At 52.5% G+C, this 20,499-nt stretch overlaps 1 protein-coding gene across 7 annotated transcripts in view; it reads left to right on the top strand.

The window, feature by feature from the left end:
* Positions 1-19,915, top strand: part of DNMBP (dynamin binding protein) — a 34,740-nt gene extending 14,825 nt beyond the window's left edge. For 4 of the 7 annotated variants that reach the window (XM_054071593.1, XM_054071594.1, XM_054071595.1 and 1 more), the window contains exons 5-17: positions 11,226-11,413; positions 11,990-12,089; positions 12,622-12,769; positions 13,298-13,315; positions 13,908-14,107; positions 15,336-15,466; positions 15,697-15,801; positions 16,011-16,139; positions 16,579-16,911; positions 17,313-17,495; positions 17,572-17,770; positions 17,866-18,320; positions 18,699-19,915. In XM_054071593.1, coding sequence (XP_053927568.1) covers positions 11,226-11,413; positions 11,990-12,089; positions 12,622-12,769; positions 13,298-13,315; positions 13,908-14,107; positions 15,336-15,466; positions 15,697-15,801; positions 16,011-16,139; positions 16,579-16,911; positions 17,313-17,495; positions 17,572-17,770; positions 17,866-18,320; positions 18,699-18,884 — 2,375 coding nt within the window. In that variant the 3' untranslated portion in view covers positions 18,885-19,915. Of the gene's footprint in view, positions 1-1,771; positions 3,184-4,552; positions 7,120-11,225; positions 11,414-11,989; positions 12,090-12,621; positions 12,770-13,297; positions 13,316-13,907; positions 14,108-15,335; positions 15,467-15,696; positions 15,802-16,010; positions 16,140-16,578; positions 16,912-17,312; positions 17,496-17,571; positions 17,771-17,865; positions 18,321-18,698 lie in introns of those variants that run through there. The other 3 variants (XM_054071598.1, XM_054071599.1, XM_054071597.1) reach the window with 3 other exon arrangements.
* Positions 19,916-20,499: the final 584 nt, after the last annotated feature.

Here is a 20,499-nt window from a genome sequence, read left to right as displayed (position 1 = left end):
GTTCTGTTACCAAAACCCACGGTGTGCAGGAAATGTGGGCACTGCCTGCGGGAGGTGGAATGAAATGCCAACTCCTGCCTGGGGATTACTCACTCTGACTTCATTGCCGCCATCCTCCCACTGCTTAATCAGTGCTGGGGAGCCCAGGCGCTTTGCTGCAGGATCGTGTGTGATGCAGAGCACATGGGAATGAAGGCTGCTGCTGGTGCCCCAGGAAAAAAGGGTAACGAACAGCCTGCACGTCAGTGGTGTGCAAGAGACATGTTTGGAAGGAGGCTTAGAGGATTTGAGGCTAGATGAAATAACTTGAAGGCAGGCAAGGGAAAATCTAAGCTGGATCTCAAGGGAAATTTTCTGATGGGATAGATTTTGCTGGAAAATAATCCTACTGCCCCAGTGCTCCCTGACAGAGGACAGATCCTGGAAAAACTGTGCCCTGTCGGTTACTGGAACTGGAAGTTTTTGGCAGGAACTAACACACTATCCTGAGACATCCTACCCATGAAGTTATACCTTAGGGGATTTTTTACCGCATTGAGAGACCTGAGGATTTATAGTAGCCTCTCTGGTACTGTGATAAAGATGTGCCCTACCCAAGCTCTGTCACATCCCTCCTGCCACATCCAAGTGTGGCCAGAGAGCATGTCTCAGGCTTGCTAGCTCAGCTGCAGTGCGGGAGCCCAGATCAGTAATGCAGTGTTGCATTGGCTCAGCAAAACATGTTTGCACGTTATGAAAACATGGAGGCATGCTGGAGGGAGAAAAACTTTCACTGAGCATTAACCAACAACCAAAATAGGGCTGGTGTAGTCTTGGAGGAACCCAGCTGCTTGATGTGTCTTTTGGGAAGCCAAAGGAAGAACAGAAACTATGTGATTTTCTAAAATCTTGCTTCTTTGTTGTGTCTTGTGTGCTGACTGGGGGTTTCACTGATCACCAGGCTTGGGCAGGATTAGCGTTCGCCCTACTGCAGTTGGAGTAGAAGGGTCTGTTGGTTTTACTTTGTCTTCTACCATCCAGGAGCATTGGTTGAGCATACCTAAGAAGCGTTTCAAGAACCCGAGACAGGGATGACATCCATGGACTCTCCCCATTTCTGTCTAAGCCTGCTGTGGTTGTCTTGTGGTTTCTTCTGCTGCATTTGGCATGGAAAACTGGGAATACCCTGTGCCCTGCAGTGAGAGGTGTTACTGAAGTGCATGATTCTATAGCCTCCTGGAAACTTATATTGTGTGTTGGCACTGGATTTCATAATCCAGATAGTTCCTTCAAGCCTGTTCCTATAAGTGGGTGGACCAGCAGTTTGCCGTGGAGCAGGGAACTGGGCAGCTGTGGCTGCATCACACTCTGTAGGCATCGCTCAGGGATGCTGTGTCATGCAGGGAGTTGCTCCCCTTCCTGCTGTGGATGAGGGCTGGGAAAAGGATGGGCTCAGCCATCAAGTTTAACCCAGGGGCAGCCTGAGTGAGGTGTGGAACAGAGCCCAGCCTCTACTAGACGACTTCATTTAGCCTCCATGCCAGCAGGAGCATGAAGGCGATGGAAGGAGATCTAGTATCCCATCTCTGGTTTGTGGCTTCCTGCAGTCTCACACACTGTCTGTTTCCCTTCCCTGAGGATGTTGGTCTTGGGGCAAGGCCTCCCCACGCTCCACTGCCTTCCTTTTCCCTGCCTTCAAGATGCCTGCAGAGAAGCTTTAGCAAAGTCGCGGAGCCGGTTTGGGCAGTGAAAGCCTGCCCAGCCCCAGCCTCCCTCCCGCTGGTTACTGATTACTTTGGGCAGCAGGTGGAGGAGGCCAGGGCCCGCAGCGATTGGGCCGGTGATTCTTCATACTCTTGCTGGCTGGTTTCAGGAAGCAACGCGTGTGTTTCACTTGGGACAGGAGCACTGGAGCAGAGTGAAGAAACGGCGTCAGCCCAGGCTTGGGCTCTGGGAGTGGGTGGCAAAGGGAATCAGCACCTGCAGTGCACCTCAGCAGGACTATGTGCACTTATTCTGGGACAAAACACGGTGAGGAGGATCCAAGGCAGGAGCCATGGCTCCTTGGCTGGGAATATGAGGACTACTGTGCTGTGCGGAGGAAGGATGTGGCTGGGGCGGCCATGCTGCGTGGTGAGGCTCGCTGCTACGACAAACCCTGGGTGCGGAGGCAGTACCCAGGCTGCCGTGGAGCAGACAGCAGCTGGGATGATTACAGGAGAGGGGAAGGCATCTCCATGGACCAACGGAGCATGAACGGAGACTGTGGAGGGTTTTGGAAGGGAGATATCCAGTATCTGGACTGCAGGAGAGCAGACAGTGCTTGGGAAGGCAAAAGCCAGGATACAGAAGGTGGAAACTGTAGGGTGTACAAGAGGGAAGGGGTTCAGTACAGAGAATGCAGTTCTGAGATAAGAGAAGGGCGGTACAGAAAGGACGAAGTACCTGGGCAGTACAGGGAGGGAGGAAGGCAGTACAGAGAAAACAGAGTGTCTGGGGATTATAGGGAGTGGGGAAGGCAATACAGAGAGGACAGAGTACCTGGGAGGTATAGAGAATGGGGAAGGTGTTATAAGGAGGGCAGAAATCCTAGGGACTACAGTGAGGGTGAAAGACATTATGGGGAAAGGGAAAGGCAGTGTAGGCAGGAGGGAGGCTCTGGAGTGTATAGGAAGAGAGGAAGGCAGTATAGAGAGGATGGAGGCAACAGAGTATATAGGGAAGAAGAAAAGGGTTATGGAGAGGATAGGGGCTCTGGGGCATATAGAGAGCAGGAAAGGCAGTATGTAGGTGTTCAGGACCAAAGAGACTTTGAGCAGCCCGAAGGCCATGTCATGGACCACAGTAGTCTGGACAGAAATTGTGAAGATCCTGCGCTGGCAATGTGGTCCTCAGGAGATGATAGCATGAGCCCGGGGTCAGGCACCTGCCACATGCAGTCCAAGATGCAGGACATGGACTACAATGAATGCGGGGAGCAGGTAGGCACATCTCCAGGGTCCAGGATGCCATCTAGGAGCAGCGGCGGAGCAGAGTGCTCAAGGATACGCACAGGCCGGGCGGACTGGAGCCAGGTCTATGAGCAGGAGGCTGAGGAAGCAAACAGGGTGGGCTCTCTGCTGCAGCGAAACAGCTTCTACAGACGGACGGCTCCCAGTGCCCTGCGGCACTCAGAGTTTGTGCAGACCAGGAAGAAGCAGCAAGGTACGTGGGGAAATGCTGGGCAGTTGCTTTAGGCATGCCTTTGAGGCAGCACCAGGACTCTGGGTGCAGGTGTGTGGCCAGCACAGCCAGACTCTCATGGGGAAAACCTGGGGCTTACTGAAGTAGGCATCATCATTGTTACCCCTTTGTACAGTTGTATATATGTCTTGCCAGGGCTCTTGCCTCCATTTTGCCGAGGCCCAGGTGGGAGGGAAGCTTAGGCAGCATAGCTGATGACTCACTACTATCCTTTCAGTCACTCTTCCATCTGTGCCCTGAGTATTTTGGGTACACCCTAAAGCCTGTGGCCCTGATTTGTCTGCCCTCTCGAGGCCCTGAGGAGGTTCCTCATGGGGGAAAGGGTGAGGCCCTGGGGTTATCCCCACTGCCTGTTTTACTTTGATAACCCATCTTGAATGGATTCTATGTGTATGAACCAATTCCTGACTCTGTAGAGGGCGAGTGTGGCAGCCGTTCGCAGGCAGCAAGAAGCAGGAAATAGGGGAAGTTGTAGCACTCGGACAGACAGAGAGCAGGTACTTGTAGTTGTGTGGATACACATGGGCAGGACACAGGGACACCTGCAAGTTGTGGGACTGTCACAGCTGGCAATGGTACCTCCTGCATCGCCAGCCCCTTGGTACCGCAGTAGTCCCTTGCCTGCATTACAGCAGCTGTGTGCTGTATCCTGGGTGCCTGAGCCATCCCAGGATCTCCAGTCGCATCACTGGCGCTCTGGAGCTGGAGAGTTACCAAAGCTGGAAGGCTCAGGCTGTCTTGGCTTGGGCAGAATTGTTCCATTGGCACCGTTGTTGGGACAGAGTCAGCTGCAGACAGCTTTGTGGGGCTTGGCTCATTCTTGCAAGGATATTAGTGTGTGTTGGGGAAGGGACAGCAAGGTGGTAGGGCAGAGGAACTGAAGGAGCCCTTCTTGCTGGACTGGTCTCCCCATTGGGCAGCCATGTGTCTAACAACATGTTTCCTTCTGCACACTTCCTACCAGCATCTGTCTTAGCATGTGTGTGAACAGTCCATGAAAGGGGGTTGAAACACAAAGGAAAACAGCACTGCAGTGCAGCAGCCAAAGAGGTGGCAGAGCTGGAGGCTGTGGCTGCCTTTCGGCTTAGCGTGAAATCTGTCCTCGGGAGGTATTTGACTAAGCTGCATTTCTGTGCTCTCAGCCACCCTAGTAGGGTGGGACTTTGCTCAGCTGTGTTCCCAGGGCGAGGGAGGGGAGAGGCTTTGCAGTGCCAGGACGTCCAAAGGGCAGCGGGAAGCTAGGAGGAGCCAGGAGCAGTGGGGAGGGAAACGTCCCACAAAGCCTCGGAGGCTGGTGTGGTGTGTGCCTGGCCAGCTTTTGCAAGAGTCGAGGGGATAGCCTGCCATGCTGGGCGAGAGCCTTCAAGCTGATGTTACATGAGATGCTGTGTGCACTCAGGCTTGCACTGGGAGAGGGCGTTGGATATTTTTCCCTGCCGTGGCAGGCTCAGGGGCACCGATTTGTCTGGGAGTTGCAGAGCAGGATGCACTGACCATCAGGGCCAGTGTCCCACAGCAGGAAGGGGAGGAGGAAGACTTCAGGTGTTTCCAAACACTGTCTAACCTGTGGCCTGTTTCTGGCTGCAATTCACTGTTGTGTCCCTCCTCGTGCCCTGCTGCTCACAGTGCTGCCTTGCTGGTCACAGGTTCCTCCTCCTGTCCGGAGTAACAGAATTCTCCACTGGAAAGACCCAGTGGAGATGACATGGCCTGATCTTTTCCCTAAGTGGGGTTATTCTACTTCTTACTAGTTTCTCTGCAGTGCAGCCTGGAGACAGCTGCTTGGTCAGAGCATCTCTTCTCGGATAAGACTCAAATGTGTCTGCCTGCCACATCAACAGAAGGAGAACCCACCTGTCATAGCTTTGCTGCTTAGTCACCATCACTCTTAAAGTCTTTGCATGATAATGTATTGCATTTCAGCTCTGAACCCTAACTTTTTTTCTACTAAATTAGAGCTTTTTAGTTGTAGGATATTCTTCTCAGGTATTATAATGAAGTAATTTTTCAGTCTTCAGTTCTTTGTAGTGAATAGTACTAAAACAGTCATGGCAAAGACTCTCAGGAAGACCTCTCAATATTTATTCTTCCTGATGCTTACTCATTTTTCAGCTCAGACTCTTTTAATATAGTGGATTTGAGAGCTGCATGAGGAATTCTGGGTGGGTGTCAGCACTTGCTGGCACAGATATGTACCTTGCTGCACTCCTGTGCACTTTTCAAGGACCCCCTCAAACTGCTTCTGCAGTGCTCAGGGAACTCCTGATGACTTTTGGCCAACCGAGCAGAAGCATTACTCCCAAGAATACAGTCCTGTGTGTGGCTGCATTTCTTGTCCCTGTTAATACATTAATGCATTTGTCTGCATTAGACCTGTTTGGTTTGAATAATTCCTTCTTATTTAGATTACCCTCGGTTACTCCATGACTCTCATGCCTCTCATTTGTGATCCCATTGAATTGATGTTCAGTTCTCTACATGACAGCAGTGATTTTTCATTTATTTTAAAAATATTATGTAGGGTCAATTCTAAATGCAGTCCCTGGAGAAAATTATTAGAAATGTTCTTCTTTCTGGATATTTTCCACTGGCAATGGGTTTTTGAGGTCCCAGTTAGCAAGGCCTTATTTTTACTTTTTAGACAGAAAGAAACAGATTATTTGTCTTGTAATTCTGCCTTTTTTGCTAGACTTATCAAAAGGTTTAGTATCTCTGCTTACTTTTGGGAATGCATCACTAAAAAGGTTTCTTTTGTCCTAGATGGAAATAGAAAAGTAGCATTTTATTTTCTCATTTGAAAAATGAAAACTGAATTCTTCATTCTGCCATCCATGGATTTTTCTTGATATCTTTCCTCATTTTTCTGTATCTCAGAACTCCTCTTGTGTCTATAGTTATTATCTAGTTTCTATATTCATTAATTTATTTATATTTGCTGCCTTTATTGAAACACATTTTTCATCAATATTGTTCTCTTGATCACATAACCATGCTTTTATTATCTATTTAAAACATCCTTTTAAAGAACTTTCATTCTTTTTTCCATCAGTGTTTTTGCTCACCCTTTTGTTGGTGCTTTGCCTCAGCTTTAGAAGGTTAGCTCTTTGTACACCATCGTATTAGTTCACTTTTTATCTGCCTCGCAGGTTGGAACCATCCTCTGTTCTCTCTGAATGCAGTGGGGTTGTGTTCATATCTGGAAAACCCCTGGCTGGGGCGATTGTTGTTATCTCACCTGGCATAGAGATAACCAAGCAGGCTCGGTGACATCTTTGAGACATCAGGCCATTCCAGTGGCCCTGGAGAAGTGTTCCCAGCCTGGCCCCGTTCAGCTCATTTTCATTTGTCTGGATTTAGCTCCTGCTGCGTGGTCTCAGGAGTCTGCCAAGGCTGAGTTCACTTCTGTAGGCTGAAGTCCTCCTTTGTCATGGCACCTCTCTGCTGCACCCCCTGCTTCCTTCTAAGGAGCAATGAGACACTGAATACAGTGTGTTGCTTTTGGAACGATGGGATATATTGTTACAGTCTTATTACCAGTGTCCAGAGTGAGAGTTTTCACCCTGACCAGATCTTGCTCCTGGCAGCCAGTTTAGCCTTTCGCTCAGATTAATTATTCCCTGCCCTAGTTTCATCCCTCTCTCTTCTCATGGCAGCAGTGGCTCCTCCCCTCCTGGCGTCCACATTCTTCAAATATTTGCAGCTGGTTTGTTTTGTCCTGAGTCACTGCTTGACTCTGCTGAGCTGTGAGGCTGGGGCTGGGCTGGCCTGGGGCTGGGTGCAGCTCCCGTCGCAGAGATCTGCGCTGACCGAGCCAGGGTGATGGGCAGCACATCTCTCTTCAGACTGTGTTAGCAGCCTGGGCACCTTGCGAGGCTGTGCTGCGAGGGACGCTGGCAGGTGAGCCCTGGCAAGTAGGAGTTGGGGGGCAATGCAGCCCTTTAGGTGAGCCCCCCAGCCCATGCACGATGGGCACGCATCCCACTGGATCTGGTCTTCATGGGTCAACTCTGCATCCAGAGTGGGGCAGGGAGTAAACTTCTGATTGTGACTCTGCTCCCACTAGGAGGTTGGGCAGTAAAACTTAGAAATTCTCATTAATTGCAAGAAAGTCAGTGACAGTGACATTTCTGAAAAAAGCAGCATGAGCTATGTGACTGTGGTAGTAAAATCACAACCTCTGTGTGAAGGGCAGAGGTGGGACTGTGCTCCATCTTGGCACCTCACTGCCAGGGGCTGGGCTGTGAGTCGGTGTTGACTCTCCCATGGGTCAGCAGGCAAACTAGCAAAGCTCAAAAGCATAAAGCTCAAAAGCAGGCACTCCTGGGAGGCTGTCGCAGACCATCAAACTAATCCAGAGAGCCAAGAACTTGGCATAAATTTGCCAAAGGCAGTAGAGAAAATTATGCTGTTGGAGGTTTTAATTTAGAGACGCAGATTGCGGAGCTCGCACAACCTACAAGGATCAAAATCTGAGTCTCTGAAAATTATGATTGAGAACATAGTGTTTGGAAATGTATTTCTGAATGCCCGCTTGGCATCAGTGTCATGGGTTAGCACGAATTTGTCACTGGGATGGAATTTGTTGGCTTCGTTAGAAATACCAGTGTCATTCCTGCAGGCTAACAGAGCCCATTCCAGCTGTGCTGTACATCTGAGTGCCTCCAGATTTCACGGGCATGATGACTCAGATTGAAAGGTAACATTTAAATAGAAAATCTGTAAAGTAAAATAGAGGTCTCTTTAAAAAGCATTTACTAGATGACCAAACCCCACAGCTATGAAATGGATGGGTTTACTTAAATTCTTAATAAGCCTCATTTAGGGAAAGCTACTATTAGACACACAGAATGTGTGACAGACAAGAAAAAATAACTTGATGGCAATCCATAGAGATGGTACAAAATACAAGAGATGAGGGGTGTTAAATGTGTCAGAAATATGTCCTAAATTACACATATTGGTCAGATAGAAGAGCCAAATATTTAAAACAAATTCTGTATTTGAAATTTTTCAACTGCAAGTGTTTGGAAAGAGGCAGCACAACTTTTGAGGTCCTTGCTGAAGGAGGGTGCCAGACTAGTGATAAACAACAGAAGTCCTAAGAAACTTGGCAGCATCATAGTAGATTATACAAATCTTGAAATATTCAGAAGGAGCAAGAAGGCCAGAGGAAAATTAATCTGTGTAAGTTTTCAAAATAACGCAGATACTGATGTGGTGCAAGTGAGTAGAACTGGTGGCCAGCATCGTGCCAGGGCAAGCAAGCTGAGCTGATGACTACTATCGGCCTAAAATCTGTGCAGGGAAGGTTCTAATTTCCCTTCCACAGGCAGAGATTTGAGACTCGCAGGGAAAGGGTGCTATGGAGCTGGCAATCTCACAAGTGTCAGTCAAAGCCTTGCAGCAGGGCACTCTCTGGGAGGACCTGACCTAGATTTACTTGCCTGAGGTGTACTCAGTGGAGCGTGAGGAGCTACTGTGCTCACTGTCAGCACTGGATATCCCCGACTCAGTTTTGGTGACCTCTAGCCAGCCACACTGTGTGTCTGCAATTTAGCCATGCCTAAGGCTGGGAGCACAGTAGGGTTGTTTGGTGGCACAGTATATTCCCAAGATGTCACATACAAAGCTTCATTTGGTGGCATTTTGCCTTGGGATAAATGCAAAATCCTATTCTTTGCTCTAGGAAAATGTAATCTTTTCCATTTATGTTCCCAAATGCTGCTGCATGGATCGTTTCTGGCTCTAATTCTGGCTGGTCTTCATTTTCAGCATTTCTCCCAGACCACCCCATGCCTGGTATCAGCTCACCCACCCACCCACCTCACCGAGTTTCACACAGCTCTTTGCATTTCAAATTAACACCTTCCTGCTTCTTCCAGCCTGTCTTCCCACCTGAGTTTGCTCTCCTGCAAAACAGATGCCATTCCGTAAAAAAAATATATCCTTCTTTTGATGTTACTTTCTTAACCCTTGGGCTGTAGATACCTACTGACACTGTTATGCAGATGTTTCTTTGTGCTTCCTATACATTTTTCTGCCTTGTGTCCCGTTCAGGCCCCAAGCACTGTGTGTCAGGCAGGATTTCTGTTGGGTGTTTGTGGAGGACCTTGCACAGCAGGGCCTGGTCTGCTACTGAGGCTTTGCAGATGCTTTGGAAAGGCAAACAGCAAATGTTAACCACAGTGGCTGCTCCCAGGCCCTCCTTGCACACTCCTGCTGCATTTGAGTTAATGAAGTTCATTACTGAAGATTAAGACAGCCATTGACTTAGCTGAAACCAGTGTTTTCTCTTACTCAGGGTGGCTGTGACTGGGGTAGTTTTAAGGACACTTGCTATTGGGAATCAGTGAAGCCTGTTCTTCCCAATAATTGCTTGCTAAACAAAGTTCTGGGTGTGCCACTAAATCCTTCTCCACAGAGCTGGCCCCAGGCTCAATTTCAAGCAGGGCAGCAGACATGCTTGCTTAGAGAGACAGTCATCTTCCCTCCTGTGTCAAGGACATCCTCTGAGGAAGGTTGTACCTGGGTTTCCCATTTGCTATGGTTGAAAGGGTGTCTGGAATGATTTTGAAGTTGCTTTTTATGCAAAAACAGCGGTTCAGCCCAGGTAGCTGTGAGAAGTTGCTGTTTGATGCTGCTTCTGCTCTGCAATTGGAAGGGCTGGTGTGATTTCAGCTAGTTATGGGCTGAATTGGTGTCTCATCTCGGTGGAGTTTCTCTTCTTTCCTGGGCCGTTTCCGTGCACACACCCCAGCCTGGCAGAGCAGTGGGCAGGATGCTTAGGCTGAGGCAGCAATTTCCCATCCCATGACGGCGGTTACTGCCATCACTGGGCAGGGCAAGGCTGGAGGCTGCCCAGCACCTGGCTGGGAGCATGGGGTCCTTTGGGCCGTGCACAGTGGGTGCCGGGATAAGTCCCAAGCCCTGCTGGTGTCCCAGAATTCCCCGGGCCGATCTGCTGTAACCGGGGAGGTCAGGGAGGTGGAGATCTAGAAATGCCTGTCCCGAAAAAACGTTTTTACAACTGTCTGAGATGGGGCATGCCCACAACTCTAATACAAATCCCAGCGAGACAGAGCAGCTGGGATCTGTGCGAGGTGGCTGGAGTGGATGGGCATTTGTCGAATCAGCATCTGGCCTTAAATTGGGTACCTGCGGCAGGCTGGGGTGCTGCAACGGGCTCGGGGTCCCCCGGGCCTCGGTTCAACAAAGCACCCATAAAACTGGGGAGTCCCAAGCGTTTCTGTTTCGGAGCAATGTTCTTGCCTCGGAGGGGTGTCCCGGGGAGGTGCTGGAGCGGGGCTCTCCTGGATTTGGGGTGCGAGGTCCTGTTGCCGGGGGTTTGGCCCGAGAGCACACGCTTTTCAAGGCAGGCAGGTGTGGCAGAAAGTGGCTGGAGCCTAGGAATCGTCTGGGGGTTAAAGTGTCTCCATGAAAACTGGAGGGGGTTGGGCGAGCCTGGGAGCCGCAGGTGGGACAGAAAATCAGGAGTAAAGCCGTCTGCCGGGGGCCCGGGAGGGGGAAGCAGCGGCTGCGGGCAGGGCAGACCGGCTCCGAACCCCGGACTGTGCTGGGGGCCTCGGGTCTCCCCGCCCCGGTGCGTCCGTCCCTCGGGGGTGCATCTATCTCGCAGGGAGCATCCGTCCCTCGGGGGTGCACCAAACCTGCGGGGAGCATCCGTCCCGCAGGGAGCATCCACCCCCCCGGCCCCTGCGCGGCGCTGCCCGTGTCCCGCGCCGGGCTTTGCCTCCCGCGGCCCTATTGTGGGAGCCCGAGGCGCTCGGCCATTCAGATGGAAATGCCCCGCGGCTGGAGAATGGAGACCTTGTTCCCAGCCTGAGGGGAGGGGGCGGCCGCCATTGCCCGGCTGGGAAGGAGAGGGGCTCCTCTCCCTTCTGCTGCGGCGGGGGCAGGACCGGGGTTTGTGCTGGGAGGGAACCGCCCTGGCCGGGAATGGCCTCTCCTCGCGGAGGATGCTAATCTCGCTTTCTGTTTTGCAGAGATGACTCTCCTGTCCTCTCAGACACCAACCCTGGAGACATCCTCGGCTGCCACTGAGAGCCCAGAGCAAAGGATGCTGGAGAAGAGGTCCAAGGTTATTGAGGAACTGCTCCAGACAGAACGGGACTATATCAGAGACCTGGAGATGTGCGTAGAGAGGATCATGGTGCCCCTGCAGCAGACGCAGGTAGGAGCGAGGGTCAGCTGCCATATGACACTGGTGAGATGGGGTGAGGATACTGAATCCACTTTGTTCGTGGAACCAGCCAAGCAGCAGCACAGGAGCCCACAGAGGAAATTGAGCTATGCTGAGGGGAGCAGGATGGTTGTATCTGGTTTGAGATTCTGCTGAGCTCTCACCATTGCTGAGAGCAAGAGACCTGGCTGCAAGTATCACAAATTTGTTTCCTGGGGCAGAAAATGTTCCTCTTTCTTTGATTTGTAGGTTAAATACATTGTCAGGAAAAAGAAGGTATGGGATCTTGGTTTGGGGTGGAGGAGAGAGAGAACAACAGGTGAACGGGGGCAGGAATTAAATTCCTGGGAAAGAGAAGGACATTGTGGTAGGACACATAAGGGGGACAGTTTCAAGGCACTGGGGGATGAGAGAGTGAGTGCAGAAGTCACTGTGATGAGAGGAGGTAAGCCTAGGCGACTGCTGTGAAGCTGAGGATACTAATGGGTTGCAGGAGGGCAGTGGGGGCTGTTAGGTCTGACTGGGACATGTTTCCCCATCCAAGGCATCTCTCTTCTCATTCCTCAGATGCAGAACATAGACTTTGAGGGTCTTTTTGGAAACATCCACATGGTAATTACCTTCTCCAAGCAGCTGCTATCCACCTTGGAGGCTTCAGATGCTATCGGTATGAATTCTGCTGTTACCTTTACTTAGAAGGCTGGGAGTGGTGGGGCAGAGTAGTTTAAATGCTGGGAGAGGACAAGAGGGCTGGGCTGGGCTAGGCTGCCTCTCTGCTGGTCCCTGCCACTGCTCATCAGTCCAGCAGCGAAGCCAAGGAGATCTGTGTTGCCTCATTGGTCGCTGTGCTGAGAAACACAGTGCCTGTAGCCCTCTATGGCAACTTTCCCCAAAGGGAGCCCCAGTCCTTGCTCCTGTGCCACCAGCTTTTGCCACTCAGGCCCTGGGCGGCCTGTGCCTTTGCTCTCTGTGTGGCTCCAGTGACTGCTGTCCCCGCTCATCATGCTTGGGAGAGCTGGATTGATTGAGCTCTCTGTACTCGTGGGTGATGAGGGGCTGTCCTGATTGCTCAGGTGACACTGTCTCTTCAAGCTGTGTGTGTGGATGGGGATGCTGGGTGCCTCACTGTGAGACATGCCAGTGTTGGAGGTAGCTGAGGACCAGGAGACACTGAAGCCCTGCTTTGCTGCTGTGTACAGGGCCAGTGTTCCTGGCACAGCGTGCAGAGCTGGAGAGTGTCTACAAGGTGTATTGCCAGAACCATGATGAGGCTATCGCACTACTGGAAACCTACGAGAAGGATGAGAAGATACAGAAACTACTCCTGGACCTGCTGGATAGCCTCAGGTTGGAGCCTCTGGCAGTGGTGGCCACCAGGCTGGGGTGGGAGGGTCAGTCTCCAACATCCCTGCCTGTCTGCCAGCAGTACTTGGACAGTTCAGGTGGTGACTGGAGAGGGGCTGGCTGTGTCACTGGATAGTTGACCAATCTCTGGCTTAAGAGAGCCCCCCCAGCCCCAATGCACAGGTGCTGGGACACTTGTAGGCCCTCTTAAACTCGAAGGACAAGCCACCAAGGTACGAAGAACATGACATGTCCTAGACTGAGGGCTCCTGTTCCCCAAGCCCTGCCTCACGGTGGCTGGTGAGGAAGGAGCCACTTTGCCAGGCTCAGTGACTGCTAAGGCTCCAGTTTGTGAAGATTAATGCCTCAAGAGCTGCCAGTGCCAACTGCTGCTCTCGGGAAACAGGGCTGCCCACTGTCCTGGCAGCATCACTGTGGGATGGGGCAAAAGTGCTGGCTGTGGAACTGCACGCCTGCTGCCCCATTAACCAGTTGCTCTTCTTTGCTTTTTGGCACTCTATGGGCCGGCAGGAGCCTGTACAGTGAGTGGTAAGTGCATCCTTCCTGTTAGTCCCCGCTTGTCTGTCTGTCTTGGCCTGGCTGCTTCCTTGTAACTAACCTGCCACTGCGGGGTGCATGTCAGGGTGTCCTAATGGTGTCTTGTAGAGGCATGTCTGGGAGGAGCAGGGTGTCTGTGGTGCTGTTGCAGCAAAGACAACGGGTGGGCTACACAGGCAGGCAGCACAGGTGATGAGGCAAGGAGAGGTCTTGAGCAGAAAGCAGGTTTTGGGAAGAACAGACCTGGGCAGTTGGGTGGTGGGACAAAGTGAAGCAAGCAGCACTGTGGTAAGCGTGAGACTGTGTATATGTGGGATTTTGTGTTGGGTCTGGTGACAGAGAGGATCCTGCCTGGGAAGAGTCACCTGGTATGAATGATGTCTGGAAACATAGGGTTGATCTGAGAACACTAGGGGTTCAGGAGTGCAGTGAATTTAGAGATAGGGGTGGCATGACCTGTGGAGTGCAGTAGATTTGGAGTTGTTGGTGTTCTGAGTCTGGTTGGGGTCAGTCTGAGGGAGCAGGATTTATGTGGCTGAGCTGGAGTTAAACCTGCTGCATCTCCTTTGTCTAAACTTCCCAGGGGCTGTACAAACTACATTAACCTGGGCTCCTTCCTCATCAAGCCAGTGCAAAGGGTGATGCGGTACCCACTGCTGCTGATGGAGCTGCTGAGTGCCACCCCTGAGGCTCACCCTGACAAGGCACCGCTCACAGCTGCTCTCCTTGCAGTCAAAGAAATCAACGTCAACATCAATGAATACAAGCGCCGGAAGGACCTAGGTGAGTAGCTGGATAGAGCTGGGGGGCAAGAGATAGTGGAGTGGATGTGTTGGGGTTCACATCTGTCAGCTCCTAAGCACTTTCTGGCAACCACAATCACGAAGGGAATCTGCCCCCAATGGGCTGTATATAGAGATATGAAATGTACAGTTGCTGAGAACGTGGCTATTGAATGAAAACAGTAGGGAATTCATCTGCTAGGGCAGACTCTGTCTTACCAAGATTTGGAGACTAAGTTTGAAAGTGTATCTGTAGACAGGACAGAATTGCAGAGGTGCTGGCTGCAAGAGCCGTCTGTGATCTCCTGTCCAACCTCCTGCTTGGACCAGGATTGTCCTCAACATTGGCTCTGATCAGCCATCATTCCCGCCAGCTGATTCTCACTGACCCCCAAGAATGGAGATTTCACAGCCTCTCTGATGTCCTGTGCCAGGGCTGCACCACCTTCATGGTGAAACTCTGCTCCCTCATCCACCTTCAAGCTCCCAAGCTGCCATGTGAAGTGGCTGCTGCCCCCTGTTCTATCCCCTGGCACTGCTGAGAGGAGTTTGGCTCCATCACCTTTGTAGCTGCCCATCAAGTAGCTGCCAGGTGCAAGCAGATCCCCCTCCACATCCTCCCAGCCCAGCTGAGCCCACCCAGTGGGCCCTCAGGTCTCCCTGTGGGTTAGGTGCTCTGGTTCTCCCACACCTCTTTTGACCCTGGGGCACCAAAACTGGATGCGGTATCCAAATGCGGCCTTCTCAGGATGGAACAGAGGGACAAAATTATCCCCTCTGATGTCCTGGCCACCCTCCCTCTTTTCCCCTGGAAGCCCCTGTCTCATGCAAGTCTTACACTGCATTCTTTCTGCATAGCCCCACTGAAGCTGAGATGACATAGGCTGCCAGTAATGATTGCTCATATTTGCTAAAGAAGCAACATAAATACCTTCTGTGTGTTCAGTGGTTATTGTACACCATCTCCTATGTCAGCTTATGCTAACACTACACATAACCCTGTGGAAGAGTTTGGATGGTGGCACTACAAACTGTAGGGCATAGTGAGAGCCAGATGGGATTACAGGTGCTGGATTTCAAGGTGATGGATGGGGTGGGATGATAATGTGGGGCACTTGGGGCTGCAGAGGCTTGGGGAAGGGGAGAGCCAGCAAGGCAATTGTTGATGAGACATTAAGACAAGGGCATTGTGCTGTCAGGGGTTCTGATTTCTACATCAATCTCTTTAGTGCTAAAGTACCGGAAAGGGGATGAGGATAGCCTCATGGAGAAGATCTCTAAGCTTAACTTCCACTCTATCATCAAGAAATCCAACCGTGTGAGCAGCCACCTCAAGCACCTCACAGGCTTTGCACCCCAGGTAACACGCATCAGCTGCCAGGTACACTTATACCCTACGGTGCTTCCGCAGTGGTACCTGCTGTCCGCCCCGCCCCCCCCCCCCCCCCCCCATTCCCTGATGAGTAGCTCTGATCCAGGCCAGCAGGCAGAGTGAGCTTAGCGTCTGACCCACCCCTCTCTGCTGTCCAGCTTGTGGGTAGAAGACTCTGGAATGCTGCATTGCCTCACTTGAGACATTTTCTCTCACAGCTGAAAGATGAAGCCTTTGAGGAGACAGAGAAAAATTTCCGGATGCAAGAGCGGCTGATTAAGTCCTTCATCCGAGACCTTTCCCTCTACCTGCAGCATGTCCGAGTGAGTCACTCTAGGTGTGAAGCCTAACCCAGGGGGCTCACCGTGCAGTGCCTCTACTGCCTGCATGGTGCCTACCTGCAGTGCCTCAGGACAGTGTTCCTGCCCTCAGCCTCACCAGGGAGTGGTCCTTGTGGGTCTGGGCTGCCTTGAGTGGCCTTTTCCTCTGGGCAGCAAGCACAGCTGTGCTGACTGTGTCCCATCTGGTGCAGGAGTCAGCCTGCATGAAAGCACTGGCAGCAGTGAGCATGTGGGACCTGTGCACTGAGAAGGGCGGTGGGGACTTGGAGCAGTTCCAGAAAGTGAATCGGCTCATCAGTGACCAGCTCTTCTCCAGTTTCGTAAGTGAGGCTATGCTCTTGTGTGTGGACAGGCAACCCCTGGGAGGTTGCGAGGGGGGGATAAAACAGCCTGAGAGAGATGTGAGCTGAGCACTCCTGTTTGGCTCTTCCCTCCTGAGAACTTTGATGCCTGTACATTTATGATGTGCATTGAGTGTGCCTGTTAGATACACATTTTTCCAGCCCTACCTGCAATATTACAGTTCTCTGTATGAGTGGTTCAGGTACTTCCCATAGCATTACTCACTCTGGCACATTTATGTGAGATTATAGAATAATTCCTGTCAAAGGGACCTGTGGAGCTCTGGTGGGTGCTATTGGGAAGATGGAACCTATGGTGTCCTGGGGAGGTTGTGTGCTGGAGGGTGAGCTGCTGATGTTCACCGCACAGTGAGAGAGAGCACCTCGTCTCACTGCTCTCTGCATCTCTATCCTCCAGAAAGAGCGGACGGAGCGGCTGGTGATCTCGCCCCTGAACCAGCTGCTGAGCATGTTCATGGGGCCCCACAAGCTGGTGCAGAAACGCTTCGACAAGCTCCTTGATTTCCACAACTGCACGGAGCGAGCAGAGAAGCTGAAGGACAAGCGAACACTAGAGGAACTGCAGTCAGCCCGCAACAACTACGAGGCCCTCAATGCCCAGCTGCTGGATGAGCTGCCCAAGTTCCTGCGCTTTGCCAAGGAGTTGTTTGCCAGCTGCGTGCGGGGCTATGCCGAGGTGCACTGTGACTTTGTGCGCCTGGCCCTGGAGGAGCTGAGACCTCTGTTGTCGGTGGGTTCCTAGAGTACAACCAATGCTCTGGGCTCTGCAGCACAAGCCTCTCTGGGACTTACCCCATTGTGGGGGAAGCTGCTGCTGCAGTTTCAGGTCCCAAGTGCTTTAGGGCGGGCTCCTGTGGGATGCCCTCAGGACAGGGATTGTGGGGTCATGATGCAATTGTGCATTGGCCGGATGCAGACGAGCGTTTGCCTCAGAGAATCTTGGGTCACACATTCGGAGACCACTCGGAGATGGGTCCAGACAGGGCTGCATATCTGGGCCTGATGCAAGCCACAGACATGGCTCAGAGCCTGGCTTGGCTTGGGAGCCAGTGTGGGCTCTGCCATAGCTCTTTGCCCCTTTTCCCAGCAGCTGCCACCTAACCATAACCCCCGATCCTGCTCTGGTTCCAGTTGCTGAAGATGTCCAGCAGGGAGGGGAATCTCATTGCCATCTTCCAGGATGAGCATAGTCGAGTCCTCCAGCAGCTCCAGGCCTTCACCTTCTTCCCAGAGTCCCAAGCAATTCCCAAAAAGCCTTTTGAAAGGAAGACTGTGGAGCGGCAGTCTGCCAGGCGGCAGCCTCTTGTAGGCTTGGTGAGTTCCCTCTGCCCTACATCAGTGCTTGTAGGGAAGCCCAGGATGAGTGTTCACACATCTTGTTCTTTTGCAGCCAAGCTACCTCCTGCAGTCAGATGACATCCGAGCTGCCCTCCTGGCCCGCTATCCCCCCGACAGTCTCTTCCAAGCAGACCGCAACTTCAATGCTGCCCAAGACCTGGATGTCTCGCTGCTGGAAGGAGACATTGTGGGTGTCATCAAGAAGAAGGACCCCATGGGCAGCCAGAATCGCTGGCTCATAGACAATGGGGGTAGGTCGTGCTCTCTGCTCTCTGCTCTCGTCATCTGCTGCAACTCCTTTGGTCCTCCTGCACCCCAATCTAACTCGTTCCTCTCCCCTCTGCAGTGACCAAGGGCTTTGTGTACAGCTCCTTTCTGAAGCCCTACAACCCGCGCCGCAGCCAGTCGGATGTCTCTGTGGCCAGCCACTCTTCCAATGAGTCAGAGCACAGCAGCTCCTCTCCCCACAGCAACACCACGCTGACCTTCAGTCCCAGCGGAGCAGCTGTAACCTTCACTCAGAAACCCCCGCAGGACTCAGCCTCCCCGGCAGACCCATACCAGTCCCCACAGCCCCCCTCGGAGACAGACTCCCCCTCTCTGCCCCAGCTTGGGTCTGGTGACAGGACAGCCCCAGTGGAGGCTGGTACAGTGACATCTCAGTGCCGCTACAGCCGCCCTGAGCTGGGCTGCAGCCCCAGCTCTCGCAACGGGCACCCTGCCAAAGCACATCTCAGGCCCAAACCCTCCGTGGAGGACAGAGACTCTGGGCTGGAGAGCAGCGAGTCGGAGGGCAACCAGGTGAGCCCTCAACCACCCCAGAGGGCTGGGGAAGCTGACCCCCTCACTAGAGTGGGCCCTGAATCATCCTTCTCCCTGGCAGCAACCAGGAAGAGGGGGAGGTGGAGGCTGCTCTGTCCCAAAGGGCTGAGGTGGAGGATGAGACCTTTTCTCCTAGCAACGGAGGTGCAAATGTAGAGAACCAGGCTGCAGATGGGTGGGGGCAGGCCTGACATAGGCCAGCATGGGTCTGGGGCTCACTGTGGACAGGAGCTAAAGTCCAGCTTTGTGCCTTGGTTTCCTGCAAAGCACTGTGCAGACATCCTGTGCAACATGACAGAGAGGCTGTATGGTGTGACCATCCAACTGTTGTTCTCCCTCTTTCTCTCTATCTCGCAGGTCTATTATGCTCTGTACACCTTCAAAGGCCGAAACACCAACGAGCTGAGTGTGTCGGCTAACCAAAGACTCAGGATCTTGCAGTTTGAGGACATCACGGGCAATCAGGAGTGGTGGCTGGCTGAGGCACATGGGAAGCAGGGCTACGTGCCCTCCAGTTACATCCGGAAGACAGAGTACACGTGAGGCAGCGGTCAGGAGCCTGCACCCCGTGCCTTATTCCTGCGGGGACTGCCAGGGGCCCTGGGGAGGCTGGCCAGCTCTGCAGCCCCCAGTGCTCGCCCCAGGCTACGTTCTTCACAGTCATGCAGCAGTCCTGGTCCCCACTACGTTGACTGCCACTGGGAGGAGGATAGGTGGCCTGGCAGGACACAGGAACAGGCAGCTTGTGTGAGGGCACAGGCGAGTTCACCTGTGCTGTTTGAGCCTTCTATGTCCAGCCACAAGCAGGGAGCAAAGCCTGGGGCCATGGCCCGGGAGCGTAAGGCTTGACTAAAGCTGAGGAGCCGCTGTGGGTTTAAATTGTGGAAGGCTAATGCTGAGTTTCTGGCGTATATCATTAGCTGAGTAGTGTTAAAAGCAACCCAGGCCCTATGAAATTGTTCCCTGTGCCTTCTCAGCAGCAGAAGCCTGATCCCACCTGGATATCTACACACTACCTGCGGAAGCAGCTCTGAGCTTCACTGGGAGTAGTTGAGTTCCAGGGATGGGATGGGCCCGACCTCTGAAAGCTCCCACAGCAGGGCACCTACTGGGTGCCTCATCGCTGTGCTTGGTCTTACAAGGGCTAGGGCTTTTCCAAGCTATGCTACTAGTAGCCATCAGGTTCTCATCTTCCAGGTGAGCCAGTGGCCTGAAATGCCCTCTTCTCTTAGCAGCACAATATCTCCAGTGCCCAAGACCCATCTTTACACTGACATCCTCACCTTGCTTTTGGGCTGGGATAGGGCAGAAGGCAAAGCACAAGCTGTCCTCCAGCCTGGTTTTGGTGAGAGGGGTTGAGAGAGGCTCTGACCAAGATTGTGTCACCTGTGTTTTCCTGCGGGGCACCAGAGACAGTGCTCACATTCTGGGAGAGCAAGGCCTGCCCTGGGAGGGATGTGGTACCCTTTGCTGGGGTGGTGTCTTACCTGCTGCCGCCATGCCCTGAAGGAGAGAAGCTCCCTTTTCTTGGCACAATGTTTGTATCCTGTGTACTGCTGCTCTGTAAATAAAGATTTGTCCTTGTGTATAGGAAGTGCCTGTTGAAGTGTTTGGTGCACTGTGGGGAGCTCTGGCCAGTGCTGGGCTGCAGAGCAAAGCCCATAGACTTCATCCAGGGCCAGGGCCAGGAAGAACCATGGACCCTTAGGTGGGGTCCAGTATGCTTCCACCTTGGTGTGTGTGCCAGCTGCAGCTCAGGCACTAGGAAACACTCACAGGGAGGTCCTTCATTAAGATTAAATGATTGTACTGCCCTCTTCACTCCGAACATTACCTGACTCAGCTGGGGCTGCAGGTGGCTGGTGCCCCTCTTGTCACCAGCTGGGTGAAGAGTTCACTCTGCTGTAAGTGGGGGGGCAGCAGCAGTGTGCGCAGGGGCCTTCCAGCAGCCACCGCCAGTGCCACAGCTCCTGGATGGCCTTCATGCCCACAAACACAGAAGAGTCAAGACTTCATCATCAGTAACCACCATGTTTTGTGTGTGTTACATGTATGTCCATCAGTGTAGCAGGCATGCATGCCTTCATCTCTCCAGCTTCTCTCCACCACAATCGGGTTTGTATTCTGGAGCCAGAGCCTGAAGTTGACCCACCAGTGG

Source organism: Cuculus canorus, chromosome 7 (assembly GCF_017976375.1).
Source record: "Cuculus canorus isolate bCucCan1 chromosome 7, bCucCan1.pri, whole genome shotgun sequence".
In the NCBI taxonomy this organism is placed as follows: Eukaryota; Metazoa; Chordata; class Aves; order Cuculiformes; family Cuculidae; genus Cuculus; species Cuculus canorus.
The sequence above is the reverse complement of the archived record's forward strand: the minus strand, read 5'-3'. Positions and strand labels throughout refer to the sequence as shown.